The 11,359-nt window shown below is 44.0% G+C and overlaps 2 protein-coding genes across 3 annotated transcripts in view; both read left to right on the top strand.

The window, feature by feature from the left end:
* Positions 1-11,359, top strand: part of LOC138970484 (uncharacterized) — a 231,998-nt gene that overhangs the window by 132,314 nt on the left and 88,325 nt on the right. The window lies entirely within an intron of this gene.
* The window catches only part of LOC138970488 (uncharacterized), a 91,517-nt gene that overhangs the window by 77,725 nt on the left and 2,433 nt on the right, over positions 1-11,359 (top strand). Inside the window, exons 1-3 of one of the 2 annotated variants that reach the window (XM_070342946.1) lie at positions 8,750-8,809; positions 8,921-9,108; positions 10,857-11,151. In XM_070342946.1, the coding sequence (XP_070199047.1) occupies positions 8,751-8,809; positions 8,921-9,108; positions 10,857-11,151 (542 nt within the window). In that variant the 5' untranslated portion in view covers position 8,750. Of the gene's footprint in view, positions 1-8,749; positions 8,810-8,920; positions 9,109-10,856; positions 11,152-11,359 lie in introns of those variants that run through there. The other variant, XM_070342945.1, reaches the window with a different exon arrangement.

The raw sequence follows: 11,359 nt of genomic DNA, 5'->3' as shown, positions 1-11,359 counted from the left end.
TGTTGACGTTAGGCTGTAACATACTATTTTTGCATTAGTAGAATGATGGACTTAGTAGATGGGTGGAAGCATGAGTGGTGTGATTCACTATAAACCAAATACTTGGAACATAAATAACTTTTAATATGAGAAAGTATAAAACAATTTATTTTTAAATTCACACACTCACACACTCACTCCCTCACACTCGCACAACTTGAACCTCGTTCACTCAAACCACACACTCATACGTAAATAGACAGACGGACACACACACATTCTCTCTCTCTATCTCACTCACACAGCATACGCACACACATAAACACACACACACACACACACACACACACACACACACACACACACACACACACGTACTCACGTACGCATAGAAATGCGGTACTCTCTCTCTCTCTCTCTCTCTCTCTCTCTCTCTCTCTCTCTCTCTCTCTCTTTATAGAGCCTCATAATTTTATGACGTATATTATGTGCGGGGACTTTTTCATAGCTTTACATTGTTGACATGAATGGCGTTCCGCACATGTGATTTTAATGAACAGTAACCCACTGAGTAAACACGGTAAGACAGATTCCTCACGTAAGACTTGCAAGTCAATTTTGACTCATAGCAACATACTCTAGCCTGAATAGCCAAGCCCGTCTTTCGCGTATGTAAAGTAGTCAGTTTTCTTTACCTGTTCCTGTTCTGAAAGGAAGCCTTTCAACTTGGGAAATTCGCTTGCTCTCGTACATAACCTAACGCTTGAAAGAAGCCAGTCTTTTTCCTGTGCTTACGAGAACAAACATTAATGAGAGAAGAAGCAGAAACATCGGTAGTAACTGTTGCTCCATAGCTCTTACTGCTCCCATACTCAAAGAATAATGCGATGTACACCACTGGTGTCAGTGTGGACAATGCGATGTACAACACCACTGGTGTCAGTGTGGACAATGCGATGTACAACACCACTGGTGTCAGTGTGGACAATGCGATGTACAACACCACTGGTGTCAGTGTGGACAATGCGATGTACAACACCACTGGTGTCAGTGTGGACAATGCTGCCAGGGAGGTCTTTAAACGGAATTTCCAATAGCGCGCAGGTTAAATTGATTGAAGGATTGAACCCGAGACCATGGCGGCCAGAAACACACAACAAACAGAAGCCGATGACTGGCGACAGATCGTGACGTCACTCTACCCTGACGCTCTTACCCGTACCTACTGTGTGCCGCCGGTACAGTTCAACAGGGTGCCCTACGTCAGGGGCACTGTACCCGGTACCGGTCTGTCTGTGCATGTGCTACAGTCACTACCTAGTGCCAGGTTTCTCCACTCAGCTCTTAGTACCAAGCCTGAGGGAAGAGAGAGAGAGAGAGAGAGAGAGAGAGAGAGAGAGAGAGAGAGAGAGAGAGAGAGAGAGAGAGAGAAAGAGAGAGAGAGAGAAAGAGAGAGAGAGAGAGAGACTGAAACTGAACTGGAACTACAAACTGAACTTTATTACAACAGGATTGTAGGCAGAGCCTAATCTTGCAACCTGTCTCTTATACACACACTTAATACAGACTCACATAATACTAATGATAATAAGAAAACTAAAATCATTTGTTCGTATACACACTGCAAGAGGGGGAAAACATCATACGAAATACCGGCACGGTTGGCCTAGTGGTAAGGCGTCCGCCCCGTGATCGGGAGGTCGTGGGTTCGAACCCCGGCCGGGTCATACCTAAGACTTTAAAATTGGCAATCTAGTGGCTGCTCCGCCTGGCGTCTGGCATTATGGGGTTAGTGCTAGGACTGGTTGGTCCGGTGTCAGAATAATGTGACTGGGTGAGACATGAAGCCTGTGCTGCGACTTCTGTCTTGTGTGTGGCGCACGTTATATGTCAAAGCAGCACCGCCCTGATATGGCCCTTCGTGGTCGGCTGGGCGTTAAACAAACAAACAAATCATACGAAATATAGTGTTGACATTGCAACATAGTTACATTCAACGCATTGCATATAAACATCCAAAAGGGATTAGCATGTATTTGCATTCCAAATTATATTTCCTGTGGAGAGGAATTGTTGTGATCATTCGCTTGATTGATATGATTATCAAAACACACACACAACAAACACAACAACAATATCAGACATGAAAGTATTCTATTTACCCATCAAGCCGGAATGGAACTGGCGTGAGAGAGAGAGAGAGAGAGAGAGAGAGAGAGAGAGAGAGAGAGAGAGAGAGAGAGAGAGAGAGAGAGAGGGGAGAGGGAAAGAGAGAGAGAGCGAGAGAGGGAGAGAGAGAGAAAGCGAAAGAGAGAGCAAGAGGGGAGAGAGAGAGATAAAGGGGGAGAGAGAGCGAGAGGGGGAGAGGGTAGGGAGGTAGGGAGGGAGAGAGAAAGAGGAGAGGGAGAGAGGCAGACACACAGACTAGAGAGACACACAGAGAGAATAAAGAGAAAAAAACAGATAGAGACACAGGGAGAGACTGAGTGCGTGCAGTGGTCTCAATACATTTACAATTGCTGCCTCACACACACACAAACACACACACACACACACATACACACACACATACACACACACACATACATACATACCACACACACACACGACACACACACACACACACGACACACACACACACACACACACACACACACACTCTCACACACACACATGCGCGCGCGGGAGCGTGCGCACATAGTCACACTGCTTGATGGATGTTTTGTCAGTTTCAACCAAGCAAATAATGATACTGGCGCCCCACACAAAGATACAGTATTGTGTACATGTATGTCTCTGCTGCAGGCGGTGTGTCAGAGCCTGGGTGCGGCCAATGCAGCAGAGGCCGTTCAGCTTTGCTGTTGCTCTGACCAACTGTCCCAGCCTGCATCGTACTGGCACGTGACACCCGCCGTGTTATCACAGCTGAGCACCTGGTGGCAACACAGTGTAAGAGATTTGAAATAAAGAAGATCCGTAGTTATCCTTATTAATCTCCTTCCAGATTCTTTATATGTGCACACACACACACACAGTCAATCATCTGACTCCCGCTCAGAAGTTTAGGAAAGCAGAGAGAAGATTAGAAGAATTTGTAGTCTTTCACCAACTCATTCTTTCCAAACAATAGCCAATGGTTTAATTAGAACATACAAATTGGTTTGTTTCGGACATAGCAATTATCAACTCATTCCTCAAATTCTCAAATACTTTCTTGCTTACAATAATCAATTCATGACCTTTTGAAACTCATTCATTCATTGTCCACGACCTTGTGAAACTCACTCATTCATTGTCAACGTCATAACATATTTACAAGGACAAGAAAGCAAATAAACAAAACATAACTTTTACGTTATGTAGAGGTGACGATGTAGCTAGCCTTCAACCTTTCGGCCTCCATCGCACCCTCGCCACACTGGCACCACCCCGCACAAGTCAGACTGGGGCGGCCTGTTACAAAATATAACACCCTACTGTAACAACTAACAATATTCAAAAACACCCACCGAGCACAAGGAAATTATACAATTCCGAAATTATTCAAATACATAAGTCATGTCCGCGCATACAAAAGAAATGTTCAAGTTCACACAAAACTAGCAAAGTACCTCATCTTCCAATATGGCGGCACCCATACAAAAGTCCAAGTCATCCCGGCAATGTTTCCCGGTTCCAAGGTTGACATCAAGATCAAATGTTTTCTTCCAAAGTTGACATCAAAACCAAGAGCAGGTTTTCTCATCCGAGAGCCCAGGTCGAATGACTTTCAATTGTCAGGCAGTTTACAATCACAACTCACAAAATCAGGCGGTTGCGATTATAACGTGAACAACTCGCACAGTTGTAAATTCACGTGCCGCGAACCCAGTTTGACCGTCCGTAGCTAACCATGGAATTTTACTGAACTGTTAAAAGTTTCCACTCTCAAAGTTAAACCACTCCTGACAACCTCTTTGTATTACAAAAAGCACTAGTTATATCCCTTCAACTATAAACACCATAACCGCCATTCATTACATCACCCCTTTCCCCGATTAAAAAAAAAATGTGAACCCAAAATGAACATTTTTTTTTCTTCAAAAACTGTACAAGTGTAAGTATTCCAGTAACAAGAAACATTTTTAAATACATAAAAAAAAATACATAGATTAATAAATAATCAAAGCCTAAGGAAAACATTTATTAAATACTCTGTCCGTTCCCAAAGAGTGCAATCAGTTTACAACCAAAAGACAGTGCCATCCACCAAAAAAGTGACGAAAGCCACGAGGCTGTCCTTAAACATGAGCAACAATGGCAAGCATAATAAACCACACTTACGCCGCCGTGTAGATAATCACCCACTGTGTTAATCCACAATAGTTATACTCATGGACATTCAGCAATTTTCGCCTATTACTGAATGCAATAACATTGACGTTCTTGGTACCAAAGATCGCCAATAAAGTTTGAGTAGCCCCCGCTAAACTCAATACAGTAAACCTTGACTACAACACAAAATGGTACTAGCATCAAAAATATCCAAATAAGTTTTTCCAGCCAGATTAAAAAAATAATCACAATGTGAAAAAAAAAACAAGAACAAAATTAAATTAGTTCTTAACACATACACAGCATATCAACACTCACAGCACAAAAAGTATTGTCCTTGTTGATTGCAGAAAGTCTTTTCACTGTCCTTTCAATCATCATGTTCCATTCACTTCGTCAAGCGTGACAACACATCAGCTTCAAAATTCCTGACTCCAGGAATTGGCACTACAGTGAATGAATACTCTTGGAGAGACAGAGCCCATCGCAACAGTCGGCCGTTGGCAGTTTTGGACTGTCGTAAGTACGTCAACGGTCTGTGATCAGTCTCAACAAAGAAATGTGAGCCAAACAAGTAGCGATGGAATTTGTCAACTGCCCACACCAACGCTAGGCACTCTCTCTCAACAGTAGAGTATCTGGTTTCTCTTTCCAGCAGTTTCCTGCTGGCATACAGAACTGGATGAAGGACGTCGTCATCATCAGGCTGCATCAGGGCTGCTCCAATCCCCGTGGAGGATGCATCCGACCGCACTGTGAACGGCCTGGAAAAGTCTGGCAATCTCACCAGTGGTTCAGACGACAAAATTTCTTTGACCCTGTCAAAAGCCATCTGACACTCTTTTGACCAACGAACTTTGTTTGGTTGGTTCTTCTTTGTGAGTTCTACCAGGGGGGACACAATAGACGCGAAGCTTGGGACATAGCGCCTATAGAAACTGATGAGCCCTACCAATGACCGGACTTGTTTCTTTGTGGTTGGGACAGAGACATTCAAGATTTTGGACACTTTGGAGGGAACTGGACGCATGCTACCCTCCCCAACTATGTGACCCAAAAACTCAATAGAGTCAAACCCTGCCTCTACTTTCGACGGTCTCACAGTCAACCCATGTTTTCCCAGTTCTGTCAACAGTCCGTCAAGTGCCTCTAGATGCTCACACCAGTCTTCTGTGGCTACAAGTACGTCATCAAAGAAATGAACAGATTTGAACCTATCCAGATCCAACATCTTCATCATCCTCGCGAAAGTACTTGGTGCTGTACTCATTCCGAACGGCATCTTCTTGAACTGATATAGACCTTGAGGGGTACGAAAAGCCGTTTTTGCTCGATCAGACTCTGCCATCGGAATTTGCCAATAGCCCTTAGCCAGATCAATCTTCGTGAAATGCTGCCTGCCCTGCAATGAAGCAAACAGAACTTCCGGATCCGGTATTGGCTCAGCGTCAAACTCCGTAATCTTATTGAGGTGTCTGAAATCGATGCAAAAACGAGTACTTCCGTCCTTCTTCTTGACTAGAACAATAGGAGACGAGAACGGAGAAATAGACGGCTCTATTACGTCTAGATCTAACATCTTTTTCACTTCTTCTTCAACCACTTTCTGAGACTCAAATGGTAACGGATACTGTTTCACATTGACCACAGCACCTTCAGGAATCCTCACCACATGCTGCACTAGGTCACAAGTACCAGGCAAATCCGTCATTTTGTCCTGATGCTTCTGAAACACCGCCTGCACTTTTTGTTTTGCCTGCATAGACAAGTCAGGACTATAGACCACATCATCTACATTCTCAGTCTGAACTGTAGGAACTGACTGTAGTTTGACTTTCTGAATGTCTACCTCCTCTACTGCACTGGACCCACTGATCACTCCCAATGTGGCAACAACTGGGTTTTGACCAACAAACGACACCACACAACCAGACGACTCTTCCGATTTTCCTTGGCCAACTTTCTCGAACAGATCATGCAACGTTTTGTCATCCATTTGCATTTTGGACAGTTTCTCAGCATTGATATCAAGTTGGGGAACTTTAGCGGTCAACAGCGGTCTAAAAGGACGTTCTTCTCTAGCTTTTTGACCTCTTGTCTGGACTGCGCTAGTAACCTCGACACATCCAAATGTACATCCCTGTATTCTTCCCAAAATGACGTCACATACTGGATTGTCGATCACACATGCCTCAACACTTCCAGAAAAGTATGGTGTATCCAGACTCACAATCGCAATGGGCAACCGAACCAAATCCCCACTGAACTGTCTACACACCTGTACCTTCCCAGTAAACTGATCATCTCTCACTAGGGACTTCCTGACCCCAACAGTGGAACACCCACTATCCAACATGACCGTGACCTCACTACCATTTAAGGTACCTTCACATGTCTGAATAGACTCGGGAAGTTCATCACTACCTGAAAATCCTACTGACGCCACAGACTGCTCGTCTTCACTACAGCTGGACTCCTCAACAGTGACAACGGATACTGAAGCAGTATGCATTTTTTTGGGACAATCTGCCAACTTGTGCGAAGTATCTTGACACCACCAACACTTCCTCTGATAGGTCTGACCACCTCTACCCCTACCAGCTTGACTAGCACCTCTGCCACCCTTATTATCAGGAGACCTTTGTTCTGTCGGTGGGTTTGTGTCAGCCTGACTATTCTTCTTAGAAAACCTGTGACCACCTCGACCACCTGACCCTGAATGACCTCCTCTCCCACTTGGAATACCGACATTAGCCAACAGAGGATCACTAGAACCTTTTGCTGCTAGGTTTTGACTAGGATGTGCTTCCCTGTATCTCTCAGCTGCGTCTATCATGGTTTGAGCATTAGTATGCTTGTCTTCTTTCAGAAAAGTAACCAGAGACGACGCACAACTAGACAGAATCTGCTCTCTGAGCACCAAGTCACAGAGCAAAGCGAAATCTGTGCCAACTCCAGCCATATCTGTCCATCTAGTAAAAAATCTTCTCATGCGGGAGAAAAAGACATGCATGGTTTCACCAGATTCAGGTTTGCATGAGCGAAACTGCGTTCTGAAACCCTCTTCAGTACATTTGAATCTCTTCAACAAATGCGCTGACAGTTTGGCATAGTCATTAGTATCTTCTACTGGTAACTCTTGAAAATAATTCAGAGCACGACCTCTGAGTAGAGTAGGCAAAATCAAAGCCTTCTCATCCTTTGACCACTTCAAGCTAGCTGCGTGCTTATCGAAGCGATACAGATAACTCTCAATGTCATCTGATTTATCATCAAAATAGGGAATCTTGGGACGATTGGCCAATTTATTCCTGCTTGCTTTTTCAACCAACTCGTCTGCTCGCAACTTTGCCTCCCTGTTCGCCTTTTCTTCTTCAATCTGGAAGGAGATTAATAAAGAAGATCCGTAGTTATCCTTATTAATCTCCTTCCAGATTCTTTATATGTGCACACACACACACACAGTCAATCATCTGACTCCCGCTCAGAAGTTTAGGAAAGCAGAGAGAAGATTAGAAGAATTTGTAGTCTTTCACCAACTCATTCTTTCCAAACAATAGCCAATGGTTTAATTAGAACATACAAATTGGTTTGTTTCGGACATAGCAATTATCAACTCATTCCTCAAATTCTCAAATACTTTCTTGCTTACAATAATCAATTCATGACCTTTTGAAACTCATTCATTCATTGTCCACGACCTTGTGAAACTCACTCATTCATTGTCAACGTCATAACATATTTACAAGGACAAGAAAGCAAATAAACAAAACATAACTTTTACGTTATGTAGAGGTGACGATGTAGCTAGCCTTCAACCTTTCGGCCTCCATCGCACCCTCGCCACACTGGCACCACCCCGCACAAGTCAGACTGGGGCGGCCTGTTACAAAATATAACACCCTACTGTAACAACTAACAATATTCAAAAACACCAACCGAGCACAAGGAAATTATACAATTCCGAAATTATTCAAATACATAAGTCATGTCCGCGCATACAAAAGAAATGTTCAAGTTCACACAAAACTAGCAAAGTACCTCATCTTCCAATATGGCGGCACCCATACAAAAGTCCAAGTCATCCCGGCAATGTTTCCCGGTTCCAAGGTTGACATCAAGATCAAATGTTTTCTTCCAAAGTTGACATCAAAACCAAGAGCAGGTTTTCTCATCCGAGAGCCCAGGTCGAATGACTTTCAATTGTCAGGCAGTTTACAATCACAACTCACAAAATCAGGCGGTTGCGATTATAACGTGAACAACTCGCACAGTTGTAAATTCACGTGCCGCGAACCCAGTTTGACCGTCCGTAGCTAACCATGGAATTTTACTGAACTGTTAAAAGTTTCCACTCTCAAAGTTAAACCACTCCTGACAACCTCTTTGTATTACAAAAAGCACTAGTTATATCCCTTCAACTATAAACACCATAACCGCCATTCATTACACACAGGATGGCCTGTACTGTGGACGCTCGGCTTACTGACCAACTTTACCTGGACATCGTTGCCAGGTGAGAGAAATGACATCCATGTCAGTTACGTCGCAGTGCTGAAACAATGTTGTTATGCGACGTTTAAGTATTAATTATCATTTATCATTATCTGAATTGTTTCTGTTACAGGTTTGTTGGTCCGGCCACCACGGTGTCTGTCCCCTGCTACAACGGTGTCCGTGTGGAGGTGCGGACTACAGGACAGGCGGTGGCGGAACTGGGGCGGAGGCTGGCACTTCTGGTTCTGACCCTGCAACAGCTCGACCTAATGAACAGAGACCCGCCACTGGTCTACATTACGGGAGCGCCAGGAACAGGTGACAAGCTCACAGCTTCTCTGACTAGATTGTTTGTTTCTTATTTTGTTTGTTTGTTGTTGTTGGTCTTGCTGCCGATTTTGACTGTTCTCTAAACGATTTTTTGTCGAAGCAAGATGGGACACTCTCAGCCGTCTGTTTCGCGTTAAAGGCCAACATCGGCGCGCGACAGATGCAGATCTAGTTTTTCGTGCTGGTAACGCTAAATTTAGCTCTGTGGCCTTCTACTATAACAAGGTTCAGTCTCCTAGGCGCACTTTGCTAACTAATGAATGCCTCCAGTGCATGTTCTGATGTAACCCTTAGATATATATTGATAAGAAAAATTGATGATTGTGTCTGCATGGCAGGAAGCAACGGCTAGTCCACTGGTGCTGTTATCTCCCTTTACATATTTTTGATACTGCGACCACCAAGCCACGACCCCCCCCCCCCCCTAAAGCTTATACATGTAACAACACAACAACAAACCTCCCAAAAAAGAGAATAATAGAAAATAAAAAATTAACGCCTCCAGAAAAAGCTGTTCAAATCAAACGCCCTGTATTTGGGGTCTTTGTTCAAAGTCGCACAGTTTTCAAAGGGAGATTTGTTTTGACCAGAAGTCTGCCGGCAATTGATCAAAATTCGCGTTGTCTTATTACATGGTTATAACTTCACGATTATTTTGCTGCACCAACTATCCGTCGCGATATAACCTTGAACGGTTGAAAACGACGTTAAACACCAAATAAAGAAAGAAAGCACCAACTATTGTCTGCCTTCTTTATTGACAACAATCGTTTCAAAATTGTCTGAAAGTCGCACATGTGAACAGCACGTGTAGGACATGACGTGAATGAGGTTACACCCTGCACCTGATGACATGTGTGTGAAGGTGCTGTGTTAATACTGCTGCTATGAAGAGAAACAACCCACCACCACCACCACAACCACCCAGCAATTACTTACACTGCTGCTTCTGCCATACAAATACAAATAAAACATGTTGGCAATGTTCATTAATCATCATCATCAGCATCATCATCATCATCATCATCATCATCATCATCATCATCATCATCATCACCATCACCATCATCATCCTGAACAACAACAATAATTATCGTCGTCGATGTTGTTGCGGCAAACGATACTGACAGAACAATGTTTCTGATTTCCTGACAGTGCACTGATCCCAGGTAGTTTGCTCAAATGACGTCTTAGTTGAAGGATTGACGCAGTGTTTATGACGTTGTTTGTGTCCAGTTTTACTTTATCGTCATCGTAGCAGAAGGTTCGATCCAGTTTTGTTGGAGGACGGTTTGTACTGTGCTCGCTGTTTGTGTTGTCTGATTCCGTGGAAAATGTGACAACTGAAGGAAAGGCATCAGGCTGACACGGAGAACAGTCTGACATGTTCATTTAGTCTCCATGTCAAATAATTTTCTAGAATAGGAATGTTCTTGGCAGTTTTATTTTGTGTGTGTGCTTATTTCTATTTTCCTGATGCTGTGTTTCGCGTGTAACAGGTGAAACGGACTTGATGTAGAAAAACTTGCTTCCACACTGTTTTGTAGTATATTTGTATGGATATATCTGTTTTGTTTGTGAACAGGTAAGACAGTTTGGTAAGGCAGGGGTTGAGGTGGCTGATCGTGGGCCTACGTCTTCCCTAACGATGTGCAAGTCGTCTCTACGTCAAACACTGCCTTGTTGTCACATTGTCCTGCAATATATTAACCTTAATATTGTTTGTGTTCCAACAGGTAAGACGGTGGTGCTAGTGCTGCAGGGGGTGAGGTGGCTGCGACAGGGGCACGATGTGCACGTCATCTCAACACTGGACACCACCCGGGCCGTCAGCACATCCATCAAACAACAGCTGCAGATGTCGCTGAGCGCGGGCCCGACGCCTTCCCTGACACCAGGCAGCGTGTCGTACCACCTGTACGATATCTTCAACAGGGAGGGAGATGTTGATCAGGCAGTCACCGACCTCGTGGCGTGTGTGAAAAACGGCCAGCTGCACGTCTTGATCGACGAGGTGTCCTTTGACAGCAGGTTTGTTTTCATACGTGTGTGAGTGTGTGTATGTGTTTGTGTGTGTGTGTGTATGTGTGTGTGTGTGTGTGTGTGTGTGTGTGTCAGTGTGTGTGTGTTTGTTTGTTTGTGTGAGAGAGAGAGACAGAGAGACAGAGAGAGACAGAGACAGAGAGAGACAGAGACAGAGACAGAGAGAGAGATAAGAGTTTTAACGTCAGCAGTGAAC

Source organism: Littorina saxatilis, linkage group LG7, assembly GCF_037325665.1.
Source record: "Littorina saxatilis isolate snail1 linkage group LG7, US_GU_Lsax_2.0, whole genome shotgun sequence".
NCBI lineage: Eukaryota > Metazoa > Mollusca > Gastropoda > Littorinimorpha > Littorinidae > Littorina > Littorina saxatilis.
Note: the sequence above shows the minus strand (reverse complement) of the source record. Positions and strands in the feature narration are given on the sequence as shown.